Source organism: Oreochromis niloticus, linkage group LG22, assembly GCF_001858045.2.
Source record: "Oreochromis niloticus isolate F11D_XX linkage group LG22, O_niloticus_UMD_NMBU, whole genome shotgun sequence".
Lineage (NCBI taxonomy): Eukaryota > Metazoa > Chordata > Actinopteri > Cichliformes > Cichlidae > Oreochromis > Oreochromis niloticus.
In genome coordinates, this window is record NC_031985.2 from 19,976,969 (window position 1) to 19,997,968 (window position 21,000).

At 40.0% G+C, this 21,000-nt stretch overlaps 2 protein-coding genes and 1 long non-coding RNA gene across 5 annotated transcripts; 2 read left to right on the forward strand and 1 right to left on the reverse strand.

Annotated features, from left to right (window-relative positions):
* Positions 1-287: 287 nt before the first annotated feature.
* On the forward strand, positions 288-4,120 carry LOC109196681 (uncharacterized). 2 transcript variants are annotated; one of them, XR_002058097.2, is made up of 3 exons: positions 288-330; positions 3,006-3,061; positions 3,952-4,120. It is a non-coding gene; the product is annotated as an uncharacterized LOC109196681 (long non-coding RNA). The 2 variants fall into 2 exon arrangements; XR_003215848.1 differs by lacking the exon at positions 288-330 and adding an exon at positions 357-1,319.
* An 814-nt stretch (positions 4,121-4,934) lies between these two features.
* Positions 4,935-13,032, reverse strand: si:dkey-284p5.3 (skin secretory protein xP2). 2 transcript variants are annotated; one of them, XM_005478476.4, is made up of 5 exons: positions 12,853-13,032; positions 12,629-12,725; positions 9,476-9,742; positions 5,927-5,980; positions 4,935-5,828 (listed from the first exon to the last, which is right to left on the reverse strand). In XM_005478476.4, exons 2-5 carry the CDS (start codon positions 12,717-12,719, stop codon positions 5,815-5,817), a joined length of 426 nt encoding a protein of 141 aa, XP_005478533.1. In that variant the 5' UTR covers positions 12,720-12,725; positions 12,853-13,032; the 3' UTR covers positions 4,935-5,814. The 2 variants fall into 2 exon arrangements, with proteins under 2 accessions (XP_005478533.1, XP_005478532.1); XM_005478475.4 differs by having other exon boundaries at positions 12,629-13,031.
* A 1,256-nt stretch (positions 13,033-14,288) lies between these two features.
* Positions 14,289-17,401, forward strand: rpl30 (ribosomal protein L30). Its single transcript, XM_003444093.4, has 5 exons — positions 14,289-14,400; positions 14,517-14,565; positions 15,028-15,173; positions 16,401-16,531; positions 17,313-17,401. The coding sequence occupies exons 2-5, from the start codon at positions 14,545-14,547 to the stop codon at positions 17,363-17,365; spliced, it is 351 nt and encodes a 116-aa protein (XP_003444141.1). The 5' UTR covers positions 14,289-14,400; positions 14,517-14,544; the 3' UTR covers positions 17,366-17,401.
* The last annotated feature ends 3,599 nt before the right edge of the window (positions 17,402-21,000 follow it).

The window sequence follows — 21,000 nt, forward strand, 5'->3', positions numbered from 1 at the left end:
CTGTTTATAACTTGCATAGTTCACATTTCTGTATAACTGTATATCTCATATTTCTGTATAGTTTTTTATTTCATATTTATATCCTGTTCATAGCCTGTACATAGCTTGTACTCACTACAGCCTGTACATACTTATAGTTATAGAATATTCATAACATACTTCATACCATGTACATTATAACATACCATAATAGACCCATTTCTGTAATATACTTACATATCTATATTATTGCTAATATATATTGTAATATATCTATATCATGGCTGAAGCACTTCTGGATGGATGCAAGCTGCTGCAGTTTGGAGACCGGGAGTTCTACAGGGACTGGTGGTGAGTCGTCAAGCATACATTTTCTGTGTGACTCCTGAGTTAATGTGATGGCGTGAATTGATGTACATCCTGAGATTTGATTTTCACCCGGGTGTCATCCACATACCTGAACCAATGACTTGGTGGTGTTTCCAGGGTAGGATAGCAAAGCCCTATTTTCCACCTTTTCCATGTACAAGTTGGCCACAATGGGTGAAACTGGGGAACCCATGGCACACCCATGTCTCTGCCTGCAGTACTGACCCTTGTATGTGAAATAGGTGGAATTAAGACAAAAGCAAACACACTTGGTCGATGCAGAGAGTGCTCCTGTTGCTGAGATTGGAATCATCCTGTAATCTCTTACGAACTACCTCCAACGCTTCCGTGACTGGGATGCAAGTGAAGAGAGATATAACATCATACGAAACCATTGTTTCATCTGCCTCCATAATGACATCTCTCAACAAAATCCAAGGTGTTCTGGATGTGGTGTTCAGAGCTGCCTATCAACGGGTTGAGGATCGAAGCCAGAAAAATAGAGATGTTATAGGTGATATATAGGAATGTTATAGGAATTTATGAATGAACATTTGTGGTCTGCTTTCTTATGACAGCTGGCCTTGCATACAGGTCTCACAGACATGGCAGGATTTTTCTTTATTTCATGCTGTAACGTGGTAGTTAAAAAAGCCTCTTTATTAATTTGGAGCAATAATGAAGCTTTAAAAAACTGAGCTGCACGCACTTCGCTCAAATCTCTGAACTCTTCATGAAAGTAGCCACAAGGGGGCAGCTTTGAGCCAAGATGGTCAGAGCTTTCCTTAAATTAGTGGCCAGTTATTCTATTTAAATTATATAAGAGCTCATTGTGGTCTGTTTTCAGGTCAGTGTGAGACTTTCTGCTGGATTACAGAGTGCTGAGTGTTTTAGATAGATCGGTGAGTTGGTCTGCGTCCTGGTGCGTTACTATGGAAATGAGGCTATGATTGAGGAGGCCGCTCTTAAAGGTGAGGAAGTGAATTCTCTCCTCTGTGTGTGTGGCCTGCTTAAGGATCTTTGAGGAAGTCAGTTAATGTCTCCCAGAGTTTGTGAAATGAGGAAGTAAAACACAGATGATGAATGATTCTTTCAGAGGACTTTTATTGTGAAAATGATCAGAGGAATAAACTGAAACTGACTTCAAATTGTTTTTATTTGTGGACATGTTTACACATTCCTATTTATGGAGCCCGGCGTGTGTTACAGGAATACTAATAAGCTGTTACTGTCCTTAATACATATAATAAAAATATCTGGAGCCTATCAGTCATCTAATAGAAGAAAAAAACAATATCCTGAGGCCACTTTGCACTAAAAAGGCCCAAAGCAAGCCAAGAAAATTCCCCCCAAACCATTACACCAACACTAGCAGCAGAAGCCTTAATCATATAAGTCAGGATGTTCGTGAGCTGGTGCAAGTCCTAGCTTCAGTTTCCTGTTTTTGACTGAGTGACACCCAGAGCGTGGTCTTCTGCCGCTGTAGCCCAGGTTCAGAGATCCTCTTCAGCATACTTTGGTGGAAAAGCAGTTTGTGAAAGTTCAGTGTGAACTTCAGCAGGTTGTCTTGATCGTGTCTACATCCCTACGTTCAGTTGCTGATGGGCTGATTTTGATATTTGCATTAACAAGCAGTTGAAAAGATGTGCCTAATAAAGTGGCCAGTGAGTGTATATTTTAATGAAATTTTAAAAGTGTGTAATTCTTCCTGAGGCCACACACTGGCCTCCATACCTGCCAGCCACCTGAGGTGATTCAGGGTCCCCCACATTTCACTGACATCTCCCAGAAAATGACAGTGTGACAGGTTTAGGAGTCACCTGACTGATGTGCTCACTCAGCTCTTCCTCTGCTGCTCGACAGCAGCCTCCTCACTCACATCTTCCTCACCGATCATAACAATCAGGTGTAATGGAAGCTCCGGCACCCAGAGAGCTGTAAATAGACACCACTGTGCAGGCACACAAGTGCAACCCAACCTCTCCCAGCAGGCATTGCTGCAGTGGACGTTAACTCCCACCTTTCTCTCTCGCACTGCCACCTAAACCACAGGCAGGTTACTTTCCCTGACCCTGGTGAGAGGAAGGAAAGGAGATGTTTCACTAAAACTTTGATCCTCTAAACTCAGCCTTTATAAACACTGGTTTAAAGGACATCTGGTTAAGAGCATGTGTACAGAGTAAACCTTCAAACAACTATAACTCCTTCTATAAGTGAGAGCTGGTGTATAAATGAATAATGGCTGACCCCCCACTAAATCCAGCTGCAATACTGGCAGCTCATTATTACCTTGTTAGGCAAAAATGTGCCTTTCCAGGTTGTGTGTGTGTGTGTGTGTGTGTGTGTGTGTGTGTGTGTGTGTGTGTGTGTGTGTGTGTGTTTGTGTGTGTGTTAGCCATCCTCAGCTGCTGCTATACACCAGCCAAAGGAACTTTCTACCCAGCAGCTAAAAAGCACCTGTGCTTGTTGTTTTATTGCTTATCTGTAATACATGGGTAAATGATCTAACCACTCATAAATAAAGCCTTTCATATTATTAGAAGCTGAAATGAACCATTCAAATTGAGATTCATAGATGGATTCATTGATGGAAGTGAATAACTTCACCGTGCTTCTGCAAATGCATGCAAATCTAACGAAAATGTTTTCCCTCCCAGTTTTCAGCAGTAAGTTTCCTGCCAGAGCTGCCTACCAAGTCGCTGCTCTCCCCAGAGTGAATGTTAACCAAAGCTTTAGCACTGTATTACATTATGATACACCCACTTTAAAGTCCCTGCTACTGTGCACATATGGATGATGTCATGAATTTCATTTTTATGCTGATCGGAAACAGAAAGGTTGAAAAAGGAGGGATTTGTATTTTATTTTAGACCACAAATTACACCATTAATCATGTTTTGGGGACTTCATTTGCTTACACTGTCACACAGCGGAGACTCTGCTGATATTTGGACAAATGAGTAAATGTAGTGTAAATGCTGCTTCTGGATTCGGTCAAATTGATTGAATAAGCTGAAGTCGTATTTTCCTCATTTTCAGTCCTGTTTTTCCACTGTTTGTTCAGTTTGGGTTAAATTTACATTAAACGTCAGGGAAACAGCTGTGGGGGGAAAAAGCACATCCTCACAGTTTCAGAGAAGCTGAATTCAGAGAATGCAGAGGGTAAATAGACAGGTGCTGATAATCAAATGCACTGGATTATCTGATGATCAGCAAGTGAGAACACCTTTGTAAAAGCAAAAGTTTTAGCAGTTTGCTGGTCTGGATCATTCATCTGTGTGTTATCAAAATGCCAAGCAGGAACATTTGTAATGATCTTATAGAAGCAAATAATGCTGCCTATCAGTCTGACTTTAAGAGAGCTGTGCATAAACAAATACCTGCAAACTTCAATGAACTGAAGCAATGCTGTAAGAAAGAGCGAGGCCAAATTCAAGTTATTGCTGCTAAAGGTGGATCTACAAGCTACAGAATCATGGGGATCACTTGGTTTTTCATACAAAAACCTTTTGAGGGGGGTTTTTGAATGACTGTGTGTGTTCATTTTTGGACAATATTATCATTTCATATTTTGCCTCAATCTGCTTCTCCTTTTCTCCTCAGGGTGGGCTGGTGGAAATTGAGGCAGTCGCTGTTCTCGGTCCTCTCTCCGACTCCAGACTAGCCGGCCGCATCACTAACAAGCTGTAGCGCCACCAAGTGTCATTATAGATTCACTGTGGAAGCCTGATTGTATTTCCAGAGAACACCCGAAGAGCCACGTTGAATTTCACTGTCTTTTTCTTTTTCAGTCTTTTTCAGTGTTTCAATATTTAAATTTACAGCAGAGCAACATTCAGTTGTTACTAGTAAACAATTGCTATGAACAAAAACAATTCGAAGCAATTTCCACCTTCTACAGATCATTAGAAGAAGATAGACAGGATACAACCTTTTACCTTAAAAAGAAATGGGAAGCTGAACTGACCATAACTATAACAGAGAAGGAATGGGTCAGTATGTGTGAAATACAACACAGTACAACGAATTCGCCGTTGTGGAGGGAATTTTGCTGGAAAAATTTGACGCGTTTTTTCATTACACCCCAAATTAAAAGTAAACGGATCTCAAGTCCACAGAAATGTTGGAGACTGTGTGGAGAAACAGAAGCTGATCACTCACATGTATTTTGGAAGTGCATAAAAATAAAAAAGTATTGGGAAGACCTTAAAATGACCATGGATAATATTCTGGGTTATGCACTCCCAAACACCTGTCAAGTGATGTACCTTAGAAACATAAAGGAACTGGTACAAAAGGAGGACATGTATCTAGTAAAAATAATTCTAGCCGCAAAAAAGGAAGCATTCACAAAGAATTGGTTACACCCAGACCCTCCCACCCAACAAGATTGGATTAGGATTGTAGAAGGTATCTCAGAGATGGAAAAAATTACATTCAGTATTAGACTGATGGGGTGTAAGTATGATAGACGATGGAGGAAGTGGAAAGCATTTTTAAGTGGCACCAAAAACGGCATGTGGCACGACATAAAAAGAGATTTGCATGTGATAGAAGGTGGAAAAAGAAATGTCAACTCCAGACTGTTTGTTTGTGATTTTCTTTACTGTATCGTTTTCAATACTAACTAAAACTAATAAAAATTAAAGTTGGGGAAAAAAACCCCATTAATTTGTTAACACCTCAGAGGCTGCTCATTAAACAGAGAGTAGGGATCCAGTAGGACTGGACACTCGGATGGAAAAGACCCAACATCATCTGAACCTCCTCTTGGCTTCTGGTTTGATAATTTCACTCATTAAATAAATAAAAAATGCTGTCACAGTGTGACATGTTTGCTTTCATCCTGCATCAAATTAAAACACAGAGAATATGTGTACTGGGTTTTATTTTAAGGTGATCTTTTTAATTTTTCAACAGCCTATTACTAATTACAGATTTTTGGGAATACTAAAAATCATGACACATCAGGAAAAAACCCTCTGAGATTTTCTCCTACTTTAAACATGATAATAAAATCAAAGCTAGCTACCCCTCATCCCCCCAAAACAAATATAATGTCTTCTAATATCTAATATACTTTGGCTTTATTTTTCACAGACTTATAGAACAGTTCAGAAACAAACTCTTAGGTTTCAAGAATAAGTTAAGGACATACAGTTTATGGTGATTTCATTACAGATAATAAATAGTAATCTAAGCTTCTCTCAGCTGTTTACTACCTGTTACAGATAAACAAACCTAAGTGCTGTTGAACTCTATTCACAGTCTAAGAGGAGAGACTGCAGACATCCAGGAGGAGGAAGAAGGCACAGTGGTGACTGAGCACCCAGACTCAAAGTGGTTTCCACGGGGTCTGGATCTTGGCAACAAGACGATGTCTTTCTCACACACACACACACACACGGACATACTTTCACTCATGCATGCAGATAAACTCCTCTGTGCAGTCGGTCATGTCGCACGTCACTCACTGGGAGCTGGAAGAGAAACGCAGAGAGGAGGACGCATATTGGAAGGGTTCAAATACCAATTTGTGGATCATGTGACATAAAGAGGAAGCTACCGGGATGCTCACCAGGTGTCTCGTCTGTTTTGGGCTCTGAGTCAGTCGCCCCGGCCTCTCCCTTTTCTGTTTAGAAAGACAGCAAATTAAGACGTGAACACGCCGTCATATTTAAGCTGTGTTCTTCCTTTTTTGGCCCTTAGGTGCTGACCACACACTGTCCTCCTCTATCCACACAGCTGGTATAAACTCTCCTGAAAACACTTTCCCCCCACTTGTCCCCAGTGTTACTGCACCACACACACACATTTTGGATCAGTGTGTTTAAGGTATCAGGTTATGTTATGTGAGGTTTATTAGCCCTATGACAGACTGGCGACCTGTCCGGTGTCTGTCCCAACTCTCGGCCTGTGACAGGTGTGGTGGGCTCAAGCAGAAGAACAAGGATGAGTGTATTTTTCCAGGTTTGAGGTATTTGTCTCTTTCACCAAGTCTGAAATGTGAAACAGCCCGATGGACTGTTAGGATACTTACTGCCAGCATTCTCGGTTGCCTTATGATTACATTTTTTAAATATATTTATTTCAAGCCCATATTTTGACTGGACAGTGGAAAGAAGAAAGGAAAACTGGGAGGAAGACATGCAGTAAATGACCTTGCTACAGACTAAGACGTGCTAAGCTACTGTAGTTTAGAGTTAAAAAATATAAACATAGAGCTGGAAAAACTGTAAACATAAATCGCCCCCTTAAAAATGCTTTAGCACTCTAATCCTGTCAGATTTCCAGCTCGCAGCATAATGAACACAATAACCAGAACCGAGTTGAAGTGTTAGCATGTTTGCATGCAGACAAACAAAACATCCGACTGTGTTACAGCACACTCCCGAAGTATTGTTGTAGTCTGAAATGCAGATTTTGCGTGAACTTGAACTAAAACCTCCCTCCCAAACAGAAATGGAAATTAATCTCCATGCAAACACCTTTTAATCTGAAGGTGTTAAAACTTTTATTATCTTATAGTTTCTCCTTGCAGAACTTGGAATAGCAGATTTCCAGCAAGTCGTTCCTTAAAAATAACCTGTAGCTGCGTCAGAAGTGGACGAGCCGCTCTGTCAGCTCTGCTTATGTGACACTCGATCCTCTCTCTCCACTGGCTGTGAAATGGAGGCGTGGAGGCTCAGCCGGCCCGACGTCGCTCGTCGCTGGTGGAAGCCCTATATGTGTTGGAACGGTCTAGTTTCTGTGTGGACTCAGATTGCATCTTAATGATACCACAGTGACAACAAAGTGTTGGCAACACACACACACGCGCTCCATCCAGCATCTCTACACAGGGCTGTGGCCGTATTTGAACTCAAAGTGAGTGAAGTTGGATGCCACAGGGGGTGAAGATCATGATTTTCTAACTAAAATTATTAAATCAGTGAACTGTTAATCTGTGAGTCATCTTGTGCTTGTCTATGAAGATCTTATGGTAACATTACTTCATGAATATTTTTTGTAGAATTTTTATTCCACTTTTGGAAACTGTAGGAAGCCTACAGTCTGAGAGCAAAGTGCTCTGTTGGGATAATATGGCTGTATGAGGTCTATAGACATGATGGGGACTAATCACTCAGTGCTTTGGATGAGAAGGATTCAGTTCTGGAGAAGCTAATATGGTCTCTCTTTCCAGTTACCGTCAGAGTGTTTAGACAAATTGAAAATCGCTATAGTCTAGGACTATGAATGTAAGTCTAAGAATAAACTTCATTACAAGGGAAATTTTAAAATTAAATTTAAAAGTAGAGCGACTATCTGTTTCCTAAACCCTGACAGCTCTAGGAAACTCTATTAAACACAAGTAAGCCAGCAGGCTGAGAGCAAAGTGAGGTCTTTAACATGTGATGGGGCCTGAATATTCATGATTTTGCACGTGAGGAGACAGATTTAAAATTCAAGTCTGGATTAAAAAGGGAGCCAGTGAAAAAAAGCCAATACGGGAAAAACATGCTCTCTCTTTCTAGTCTCTGTTAGCGCTCTCACTGCAGTGTTTTGGATCAACTGGAGGCTTTTCAGGGAAATTTTAGGAAAATCCTGATAAGGAAAAGGAAATCTAACAGTCAAGCCTGAAAGTAGCACATGCATGAACCAGTTTTTCAGCATCGCTCTGAGACGTGGACATTCATGCTTCTATTTTGTTTCTGCTGGTCCTTTAATGTTTAAATTCTGGCTAAAAAATACTCCAAGAATCATCACAGATCTTAGACTGAAGACACAAGAATACATTTTTATAAATAAGCAGCATTCACTCAATTTCCCCTACCACAGCAGCATCGAGTCTTATAGAAGCCAAAGCCTCTAAAAACTTTGGTGTTTGATGTTTAACCTGCCACCCTGCCCGGCCCGCTTTACAGCAATGAACACTTTGCATCAGACAAAGAGGAAAATGAAGTTGACCTCATCATCATTTGCTGCCTGCTCGTCATTTGCATCACGAAGTAACTTGGTGATAGCAGTGAGTGCAATGCTGCTCTTGTCATGCAGCTCCCTACAGAGCGCTTCCGTGTATAGATGATCGCTGGGGGACAGGCATGCAGAGCTATTATCACAATGCAGGTCTGAAGAGCCTGCTGAGGCGCTGTCTTGGAAGTTACAGCAGAAATTTCTAATTTAGAGAATCCTGCTCACAGCAGAGGGCTGGGAGGCAAAGCAAACACAACAAATGCTTTATTTCCAAGTTTAAACCACACAAATATCCTCAAAGCTTTTGGCCAAACAAAAGCTATCAGCTATTTTTTAATTCTCTATCAAAATGTCAAATCCCTTTAGTGACAACTCCCAGGATACAAAAAAAGTTACATTTTACAAGCTAAACCCTCAACAACATAACACTTTGTGTGTGTTTCAGTCAGTGAAACTTCAACAAGTAGTCTAATCCACGTCTACACAAAAGCGTGTAATTAAAAGAATTCATAAGAAAATGTAACCTGATCAGTTAAGCTTGTGCAATATGCAGACAGATCCTTTAATAGGTACTGATCATAGGTGTAACCTGGAAACGCATTCTTGTGGCCACCCCGGTGTGTTCATTAGAGGCCAAAGTCATGCCGGTGTGTTGTTGGATACTGCGTAGTTACTTCAGTTGCGGAGGGACTAAAAACGGAAGGGACATTACATACCTGTGTACTGCGGCATCCCACGTTGAGGTGGAATAGGACCGCTCTGGTTACTGTAGTACATTTTGTCCATCCCTCGTTTGGACACATTAATTATGTGACTACTGTGGTAACCGGTTCAAGAGGTGTCAAGAGAGAAAATCTTCCACTCCAAATGTTCTGAAGTGTCATTTTAAGCAACCCAACTTATGCACACACACACAGGTTCTTGTCCTTGTCTGCCTGATACATTTCACAAGGGTGTGAGCAGCGATTCCCATAAATTTTCACCTTTGCATGAATTACAACGAGCATTTATAATGTGCATGTTTATAAGCTCAGACTGAAAATACAGTTGCATTCTTCATGTGCAGAAGAATTCAAACTAAAACATTAAAACATTACAGAATCTAAGAATATATGTAGTAAAAGGCCTTTTGTGAGTAGATTTAACCTCATTCCTGTTTGTGACTCCCGCCTACCTGGCTCTGGGGCTGGAGCTTCAGCCTCTGAGGAGCTTGCTGCTGTCTCAGCGGTGCTGTCTCCTGCTGCTGCTGAAGTGTCATCAGGCGAGCTGCCGGCTGCGTCCTGAGACTCTTCTGCTGCTGGTGGAGTTGCAGCTGTGGTGTCTGCAGACGCGGCTGTCACGGCAGGCTCATCTGCAGGCTTGGCATCGCTTCCCTCAGCAGGTGTCTGGTCCGGAATAGTTTCACTGTCCTCAGCTACGTTCCCATTTTCATTAGCCGCTCCTGTTAGCAGAAAAAAGCATGAGCAAACATTCATTCAGGCCGTTTATTTGGATAATATGAACAGCTAGTTTTATAGATTACAGCTGCAATATAGATTACAGTAGCTATATAGTTTAAACACAGTAATAATGGCTTTCACTTAAAGCCAGACATATTATATGCTATTTATATTATCAATATTAGTGAAAATATGATACAATGTTTAGCTGAAATTAATTTTAAACCTTTGTTTTACCACAAAGTGAAACTCTTGTAATTAAGACTCAGCATATTTTCAGTGGTGGGAGAGACTGGAGCTCTTTGAGAAAACATGCAAGCTCCACACAGAAGGACCATACCTTGGTTTGAACACATGACCCCCTTGCTGTAAAGCGATGGTGCTAACTTCTGAGCCACCACGCTGTGAAACAGTCATAGTATTTTTCTATAAAGCTTTCTGTTTCACCTCACAGATCGTTGAAATCAGTGGACTTTGAGTTAAGTTTAATTTACCAATTCAAAAGAAGTCATTTGAGGACACGTTGTAATATAGAGATCTAAAAACCGAAGCATATCTGCTAAGAACAAGCATTCCTGAGTGATACTCTGGTTGGATCAATATTGTGTTTCCTTTGCCTTAGTTTATTTTTTGCTTGTTTTCCCTCCATGATGGCATCACAGGTCACTTATCCAAAACCAGAGGGAAGAGTTCATCTGTGACCAGCCCATAATAGGCCACAAATATTTTATGAGCATCATGCAACAGTGGATAACTAATTCGATTTATTTTTGACTGTGAATATTTGAATGCATGACTTGTAGCCAAAGAGGTTTAAATGCAAAACATGGAAGCAAGAAGATCTGAGAATCCATGCGCTGCTTCTAAAATACAGGCCTAAAGTTAAAAAAAGCAAAAAAACAAAAACACAGCACAAAGAAGCGACGCTCACACATAAAAGGAGCCTGACAGGAAGTTAATGTTTCTGTGGACTGAGGTTAATAAACACTTAAAGACTTAAACAGCACAGTTCAAGCTCTATAAACAGGTTGCTGCGTGACAGGGCGCATCACTTCCCTGTTGACTTTTTTCGGAAGAATTTGCATTGCAGGTATTTGCATGGATCACAAAAGTCTTAACTCTCAACTTTTAATATTCTCAAAGCTCCTCGAAGCGCGGCGAAGAAGCAAATTACTTCTTGAAACAGGCGTCATGAAGGAGCAGTGACGACAACATTAAATTTCAGAAAACATTATTCTACATGCCGTCTTTTGGGTCATAATTGGAAAAGTTGAATGAAGGCTGCTTACTTAAGAGAACCAATAAAGCCCACATAGACTGTATGTAAAAGATAAGATAAGATAAGATAAGATAAGATAAGATAAGATAAGGTAAGATAAGATAAGATAAGAAGAACTTTATTTATCCTGAGGGAAATTCTTTTGTCATACACATGCTCAATGCAGCAAGAGAGACAGAGGAGCAGAGGAATAAGATATACAATATGTACAATAGAATACAAGTATACAGTAATATACAGTAGGATCGTGCAAAATATAATATCAAATAACTGTAACAAGTAACAATATAACCATATCCTGGATATAGATGGATAAACTGATCAAACCTAATTCTAGACTAGATCCTCTGTTCTTTTTTTGCCACGTCTGTCTGCACTGAAATAACTTGTCTTTAAATAAATAAACTTTTCCTCCTCCTCCTCTGTTGGGAGTGACAAGTGACTTTCAGTGAAGCAAGTCAGGCACATGCAAACTTAAGAAAACATCCTGATGGATTTCCATGTGACCTCTAAGACACTATTTCCAGAGCACATCCCTGGTTAATTCCATGCTGCTGGGAAATTTACTCACATACTTATTAAGCAAATTTCTCCTTGTCACTTTAACAGGGTCAGTGGTTTATCAGCTAAGTCCATGAAAGTCAGCATACTGACTTCTGTGCATGTGTCTCCATGCTTTCAGGGCAGTAAGCAGCCTGTAATGAGTGCAAATAGACACTTGCTCAGAGGTGGTCTCACTTAGTGAATCTTTTACCAGTTTTTCTTTCACTAGTGTCAAACAATGCTTAAGCCTGCAGAACTGCACGCTCACATTTCCAGCATTCAAATGCATCAAAAGTTTTGTAAAAAATGATACTTAAAAAGAAATTGAACATATTTTTTTATCTTGAAACGCACCACAGCCGGGGCCATCGCTGACCTACTACAACAAAGGAGCGTCCAGAGTGGCTTCTCCATTTCCTAATGAAACCGTAGACTGTCACTAAATCTGCTTTCGTGCCCCCGTCTCTATCTAAGAGAGGACAGAGCCAGGAACCACCGTTAAATAATGACAATAAACTTTCCCATCCTGTCACAGTGGAGCTCTGCCTCATTAAAAATAAAGACATCATGTACATTTGCATTTAGACCAAGTCCTTATCAGAACAGTGCTCACTTCAGTATAATTAAAGGGATGATGCAACATTCCTACCAGCATGTTAGAAAGTTATTTATTGTGTTGACTGAATGAAAATAACCATATAAATTTGTTAATCAAACCCTTTTTGAATAACAAATGTGAATTCAATAGAAAGTAAGTTTAGAAACAGATGATGATTACACTGTGCAAAGTTATTTTTTAACTATAGGATGTCGTTTTTTTGGATGAGAGCTTTGTTTCCAGTCAAACTCTCACATATTTACTGTGACAAAATAAAACAATATCAAATTTGTCCACTTGCAATATACTTGCAGTGAATGGCACATATCTCCCCACTGGACAGATGTTTATGTTTTCAGAAATCTCACTACCTTTATTTAATATCATATACTTTACTATTTAATATCATATCATATACTTTACAAGTATTAATGGTTTTTGTTCTTTTGGTTTTTTTCTTTGTCTCACCTGTAGTGCTGACTCCGTTGCTCTCCTCGGGCTTAGCGCTTGGTCGAGTCGTATCTACCGCTGAAGTTTGGGTACTGGTGGAGCATCCCATCCTGCCCTGTGCACACAGAGGACTGTGAGCTCAAAGTTGAGAGGTGAGGACTGACTGTGCCTGCACTGATGACGTCGTGCATATATATCGCCTCTGTAAAATGAGAAACCCTCGGAGGACAGCCTAAACGCACCGTCTGGTCGCTAAATTCCTTCAGTCCCGTGCGTAATTACGCACATTTCCTGCAGTAAACGGCTTCAGGTTGTTGTGTTGTGGTTGCAGGTCTCCAGTTGGGCACGCAGGTGAAATGTTGGCTTTTGTTGTGTACTGTAACTTAGGCTGTTTCCCTAAGGCTGGCTCAGGGACGAAAATACATTATTCAGTCAGAGCGCAAAGGCCACCTCTTGGGGCGGGGAAAGTGAAGCGCGACGCTCTCGCCACACTAACAAATAGCTCTACTGCCGACGTGCCACTGAGCAAACAGCAATAGTAAATAATAACAATAGTTAATAGCCCTAATGCTGGTAGAGAATAGCTTACAAAATATTTAATTTAGCCTTAAGTTTCAGAATCAGAAAGACTTTCTTTATCCCCAAGGGGCAATTAAGAGTTGAGTTTGTCATTTTTTATATTAATTAGCTTGCTTAACTGTAATATTAGAATTTAAGTCGAGATCATTTTAATTATATAGCAGACAGGCGTTGACCCAAAATGCTTAACAGGCGCACAAATCTGTAATTCAGGTCTCAAGAGCCTAATTGCATAATTACATTTACATAAACAGACAACATAATAAAATGGCTAATTAAAAAAATAACAATAAAAACACACACACACACACACACATATATGTATATACACACACACACACACACACACACACACATATATATATATAGACAGTCAAATAAAATAATAGAAAACATTTGTGTGACCAATCCATGCGGGACCTCAGACTTGACCAAAAGCAGCTGAAAATATGTTGGTCTTAAGAGCTGATTTCATTTTTTAAATTGCTGACGTTCTTATGAGGAGTGGCAAACTATTCCAGAGTTGGGGGAGCAATGTCAGCCTTTAGTTTTTAAACATGAAGATGACACTGAACCCAATGAACTGGAGGCAAATTACGGAGTTAAAAAGATTCCCTTCACCATTTGATTGTTGGAAGTATAGAAAATATTCATAACAAATCAAACTAATAATCGATAATTGATTTGATACTAAAAAGTAGGACATTGGGTGAAGAGGACTCAGATCGCTGCCATTCGCTGCACTGGATTTCAAAATAAAAGCACAAGTGGGAAAGTATAATCTTTAAACAACACACAATTTTTTAACACTGATTAAGTTATGATTAAAAAATAGTTAATCTTCTGAGTTATTCTTTATTATATTATACAAATGACATTTAACTGTATGAATCCATTTATGCATTGTTTTTAATATTAGTGCATACTAAAGACTACCATAATACATATTTTTTAATGTAAAACACCACAGGTTTGCTTAAGTTTGGCCATAAAATATTGTTTAATTAATTAATTTTTTAGTAAAAGAAAAGGCTAAGTAAAATGTTTCAAATAGACGCGTTTGTGCACAAAATATCTCACCGCAGAAGTATCAGAAAACTACCCTTAGCCGCCTGCCCAGTCCTGTTCTGCGCATGCTCGCCGAAGTGATACGAGCGCAGTGCACCATGGGACTTCCTTTCTCTCCGAGGCCATATTGGAGTTAACTCACAGTAAGACGAGCTCCGAGTTTTATTTATAAAATAAACATGATTTTCGCCACATTTTCACATTTTGCTGTGACCCACTCTTTAACGACAGTCCTCTGCTATCCTCCTTCTGCCCGCAGGTTGGCCGGTCCGGACTAAACCGCAAACATGGTGGCCGCAAAGAAGACGGTGAGCGAGGCCGGAATGCACGCGCTACTGCACGGCTAGGCTTCACGTGGAGATGTGTAACTGCCGGGGCCTGCTAGCTAGCGCCGTAGTACTCCGCTTAAAACTTGATATTTCTACTCAGTGTCGTGTCACTTAGTGTTGATTTATTGCTGCTTTAAATCTTATAAAATACTTGATTGTTACGACAGTGTTTATTAGTGTCCGCCCGTTTAGTTCATGTTTAACTGTACCGGCAGTAGAGCTAATGCTAATTCATAAAATCTAACAGAAAATGACGACAACAACATGGACGCTTCCCCCTTTAATATAAAGTTAAAACATGTTTAAATGTGTGCGTTTTTTATGTGTCCTATTATAGTTGTCATATTTATTAGATTCGATATGTAGTGGAGTGTGAGAGGTGTGTAGCTCCTGTGCTGTCATCGACTCCAGATTTTGATTTATGTGTGTGTCTGTGTTCAGAAAAAGTCTATGGAGTCCATCAACTCCCGTCTCCAGCTGGTGATGAAGAGCGGAAAATACGTCCTGGGCTACAAACAGTCCCAGAAGATGATCCGTCAGGGAAAAGCCAAGTTGGTTATCCTGGCCAACAACTGCCCAGCTCTCAGGTATATTAAGACTTTCCTAAACATATCTTTCTACACACTATTTTAGCTAAGGAATTGAAAGGGATTCAGTGTGCTATGAGGAACTATGACAAGTTTAACAATAAAGGGAATTATTTTTTAAAAATCAAATTTAAGTGAAGTGAGGTTAATTAATAGGAGGGCACTGATGCAAACATAAATTGGTATTGCCTTATTGAGATGCTACATATGTGCTAGTGAATAAGACGACATTCACCAGTGGATGTTTCCATTGTTTGTTGTTTCACATCAGTATTATTCAGGCTAAATGTTCAAAGATGATGTAATAATGAGCAAAAACATAAATAGTTCAACTAATTTTTCATAGTAAGAATCTGTGTACCTGCAAAGTAAATGACCAATTATCAACTCTCTCTCTAAATCTTACTGCATTTATCATATTGTATGTATATATGTCTGTATGTACCCTGTCTCCAGGGCCACTCTGAACAAAATTTTACACAAACATCGTCACACATGCAGATGTTATTTAGAAATTATACATCCCAGTTCTTTAGATTTTCATATCTATAATCTCCCTGCGAAGGTGGTGATACGTTCTCCATTTGTGTGTGTGTGTGTGTGTGTGTGTGTTTGGTTTAACATGTGTCGCTTGGATGCCAAGGTCCCCAGAATTTACTTCTGTGATGTCATTTTGTTCGACTCACCGGTAAATAGGGAGTTAGGAATTTGAAAAGATTCTGCAGGCCTGGGGCAGGGGGTCTATCAGATAGTTGGTCCCATCCTTGTAATTTCTGTGCAGGTTGGAAGGTTGTACTTGTTGCGCTGTCTTTTAGTGCAGAGGCACAAAAGTATACATAATTTTGAGTAGGTAAGGACAGTTACATGTTTGATGTAATCATACTCTTGTGATACAGCTAGCAGATGCCCCTCATAATTCAGAAAAGTTTGGGATCTCTATTTATTGTACATTAATTGTCTCCAATATTGATTTGTAGAAGATGCTGAGATATTCGTTACAATTTTAACAGATTTCATCTAAATGTTGATTATAAATTGGTTAATTCAAAAAACAATGTGCAGAAACTTCTCTACAGTCAGTATAATCAAGTGTTAGAAGGATCTATGGCTGTACTTATCTGGACTTGTTTCTTTATATTTTAAATTGTCTTGTGTCAGCTTTACCCTTTTTTGCAGTATTTGACCACATGTGCATTTGGCTCACATTTACCTTTATTACCTGTCCAGGAAATCTGAGATTGAATACTATGCTATGCTGGCCAAGACTGGTGTCCACCATTACAGTGGAAACAACATCGAGTTGGGCACAGCCTGCGGCAAATACTACAGGGTGTGCACACTGGCTATCATCGACCCTGGTGAGTACTCATTTTAGTTTTGAACCCCATCTTCACTGAACCACTTCTTCACCTCCACAGGAATTAGATGTTATATACACTGTGGGAGAAAATGTTAAAAAAGCCCAGTGGGATGTTTGAGGCACCAGCTGGTGTGCATCACTGCCTGCAAGTTAAATTGATTTGTGGGCGGCGAGTTCACAAACATAAATCTATAAGAATTTCAGCCAAAAGAATATTTTTGTTCTCTAGGAGGTATTAAACTTTCCAGATGTAACTATCTTAGTTAACAAGTACTAGAGTGATAGCATTTAACACATAAGATGGAGAGTAGCCAGGAGGAATGATTGTTTGTAGGTCTATGTTTGAAAAGAGACTGGAACAAATGACCAGAATCCATGAATCAGCGTCACATTCAAAACGAGCTTTAAAATGACAGTAAATATGTCAAAAATGACAGATCTGACACTGATATGGTGGACTTCCCTGGGGAGTAGATTGACACCCCCCCCCCTTTTTTTTTTCTTCCCTCTCTCTTGAGCCTGTTAGAGGCAGATGCTGTCACTAGTCCCACTCAAGACTAGTGGTTTGCTAGATGACTGCTAGTCAGAGCTTTTAGTTGAACTGCCAGCACTTTACAGTCAGATCTTCCAGTAGCAACATTTATCCTCACAATGTCATTATTGTTTTATTTGTGTGGGGTATTTAAAGACATGCAGCATTTCTTCAGGCGGTATAAGAGTGCGTCTTTGTATATGTGGCAGTTCAAATCCACTGACTCTGCTCCTCTTTTGCTCTTCAGGCGATTCTGACATCATCAGGAGCATGCCGGAACAGCAGCAGCCTGCTCAGTAGATCTGTTGTTATAAATAAAGTTGGTGTTAACAGAAAGAAGCTGTTGTCTTTTCATTTTTGATTGCTGTAACATTTTCTCTCCTGTGTAGACAGTTACAGGAAGCTGTTTAAAGAGATCTTTCTTCATAGGATTGTCACCTCATAAACCATCAGGATCTGACCATTTATCACAGTCAAAATTATGCCGTTTTATTTTGTTTCCCCCTCACTTACATAAAGCATAGGGATGACCGTGTGCTGCACTGTGACTGTAATTGAGTAAGGACACTCCAGTCAGAGGCATTAAAGGCTTTAGAAGGTGTTTGCTACATCTGTTACACATACAGTTGATGTCCTCTGGATCTTCAATGCTAGAACCAAAAACAAACTGGTGCAGGGTCTCTTGTAAACCTAGCTGACTTGATTTTTAAAATAAACCCCTACTCTAAATGCAGACTTAATAAATTTAGCCTCCTGTTTGTCAGTCACTCTTTAAAAGCCTCAGATTAATATTGTCGATTTAATCTTTTTGGTAACTGATCTGGAGATTTTAACCAGTATGAACAAGTGTAGGTGATGAGCAGCATCAATTCTCAGCGCTTGTGTAACATCAGTATGTTGGACAAGTCTTGCATGCTGTGAGTTCACATGTAGCAGGGCTCCCGCCAGTCACTGAAACGCATAACTGGTGTTAACCAATCCATGAGGCTGTGGAGTTTCTGTGTAGCTTTTTACTTCTACAGAGGTCACGGCGCAGCCGCAAAAATCCTCTGCTGTAGCGGGTGCCTTGCTGAAGGGCAGTTTGGTAGCGTGGGTGGATAAAGCTGATTAATCCTTTCATGTTTAACTGCTGATGCACGTCAGACTGAGGCTGACTTGGGCCTTTTTTATTTTTTTGGTGCCCTAAATTGTAGCAGTTGCATCAGATGTATTAAAAAGGAGAAGCCTGCTACAGAAAGGATTTCATCTGACAGAGAACCACTCAGGGAACCATGAACAATTCAGAGCAATGGCAGATAGACACGAGGGCCTTACACATGACAAAATAAAGGAAAGTTTGCCTGAGGAGCAGAGAAAGCAATCTGAGTATGACAATGTGATGTGATCTTAAGGCTCTGAGCACACTGGGTTTATCTCCCATAGACATGAGCCTATTTTTAGAAAACACCACATTAAAAATGACATTTTAACAAAGTATCCAAATCTTTCTTAAAACAATGGAGATGTGCATGGGCCAACTTAGTGATTTTAAACTTTAACATCACCATACGTGTTTAGCATTGATCAGAATAAAAAAAAAATAAAGCTGGTAACCCCCCACGCATATCTTACATCCCCAGCAGGCAGGGCTTAATAAAAACTGGCTCTGGTTCGAGGCTTGAATGCAGCAGACTAGTAAAGATGCCTTTCAAGGTGAGACTTTCGGTGGTGTATTTGCCAGATGCTGGCAGATGTGTAAAAATAACTCAGTTGTTTGGTGGTTACTGTGGTGGAGCTTCCACAGAGGCCAGCGTGTGGATGAGGGAAAGGGGAGGCAGCAGGAGGAGAGACCCGAGGCGGCCACCGGTCCGAGTGTCAGGTGAACTGAACTTCAGGTGAGAAGTTATGAACTGCAGTCTGTCTGGGTCAGATATAAACCAAGTTTAGGTGCAGTTTATTTTCGTTGTGCTGACTTCTTACAGTCAGTTACAATAACTCGTACTCCGTACTAACATGACGGAGTTTCTATACAGCTGGGTGGGTGCTATGATGTTACTGATAGTGAACTTTATTTTATTCATAAGGTTAGTTCATTCAATGGCTTTATGGCTTTTCCTATAATACCTGGTGGGCCGGTCTCTAGTCAAAAGCCAATTTTTTGTCCCAGTCCAGCCCTGCAAAGCAGCTAAAGACTCGTCATTATAAACTGGCATTCGGGTGGCATTTTTGCTGTGTTTCTATCTTCTCTCTGAAACTGTTTCATTTCACTCATGGTCTTGTTTTTTATTTTGTTGGTTTTATCTGATATAAAGCACATCACAGTTTGTATTTTGAAAGGTGCTTTAAAATACATTTACTTACTGTGGGAAATATGGGACTGTGATCTTTCACATGTTTAATCAAATTACTGAAGGAACTAGTTTTTTTTACTGCTGTGTATACCATGAGACGAATTTAAAGCTATAATCAAACATCAGTTATAAATGCATACATGAACTTAGAATGGAAGTATATTGGCAAAATGTGTTTGATGTACTATTTAGTGCAAATTTGAATGTTATGCGCATGTGGGCTTAGTGCAGTGCCTGAAAACCTGCTGAAAGATACCGATGATATAATAAATTAATCTCTTAGATGTTGTAACAGTAAGTTTGCTGCACCTGCCCAATGACCCAGAGAGAGATACAAGCTGTCCATCGTCCATCGAGTGCTTTGACCCAGTTTCTTTCCAGTCATTGTTTCTCTAAGCCATTTTCTCATTTCCCAATTAAATTGAATGAAATAATTTCTGGTAATATCATTCTAATGAAGCAGGTGCCTTGTGTGAAATGAGGACGATATCAAAGGACATCGGTGTAACTTTGTGCTGAACATTGGGAGGGGTCAAAATCTCTGTCTAAATAACTAAATAAATCTGGGTAAATTCCCAGATGATTAAACATGCAACTATTTTGCTGGTAATACCTGAAATGAGTAAAAATCAACAGCCTATTTATGCAAGATCATTCATAATTTTATTGGGGGGGTTATTTTGGTTGGGTCTGATTATTGAGAGGGGGGGGGGGGGGGTGTCATAACCCCCTAACCCCCCGGAAATTACGCCCCTGTCAAAGGATGCTGCAGAATAAGATTCACGTTAGTGTGAAGAAGCAGCAGGACAAATAGAAACACAGCCTGCAGGGACCACATGAGTTTTTGTTTTTCTGGGATAAATGTCACTTTTTAACTTAAAGTTCTTTGCTGCACATTGGCAGGCCCTGTATGTTATTTATGTTTTTACTTTTCAGTGGTAAAAAGCATCACTTACTCTAAATCTGAGTGGACATTTACTGGGATCTTTGTCCATTACACTTCCCTCATTGTCAGGTTGCACATACCGAGCTATTTTAGGTCTCTCTTTTCTAATTCAGTAAATCTCTTTACTCATTTTATCTGGTTAAAATAATCCTGAAAAACATTTTGGTGAAGAATTTCAGGATTATAGAGGTCATTCTGTACAAATCCTTCTGCCAGATGTTGAAGAAAAATACAAAAAAAAAAAAACCAAAACAGCCCTTTCTGGCTATTGTGTCCTTTTTCAAAAATAGTCCTTTTGAATCAGATGTCAGTGCTGCAGCCCTGGCTTGGACAAGCAGTTCAGCAAGAAGAGGGACAAAATGTGACCCAGTTTATTTTCTGTTAGCGTCCCAGTGGCAGAAAGTAGGTGAGCTTGTCTGTCTGGGATCGCACCGTCAGACCCAAGGTAATGCCGGCCTCCATTATGAAGCATTTTAAATCCGTTCTCATCTGCCAGCTTGTTTGTCCACAGTTGCTCTGAGGGCCTTTTTTCTTCCTCCCAGTAGTCTCAAAACAAGGCTGCTTAAAGATTTAGAGCTACTGCTGAAGTATGAGGAGAAAAAAAATGCTGGCTAAGTTTGAAAAAAGCTCTCACACACACACACACACATAAAAAGACA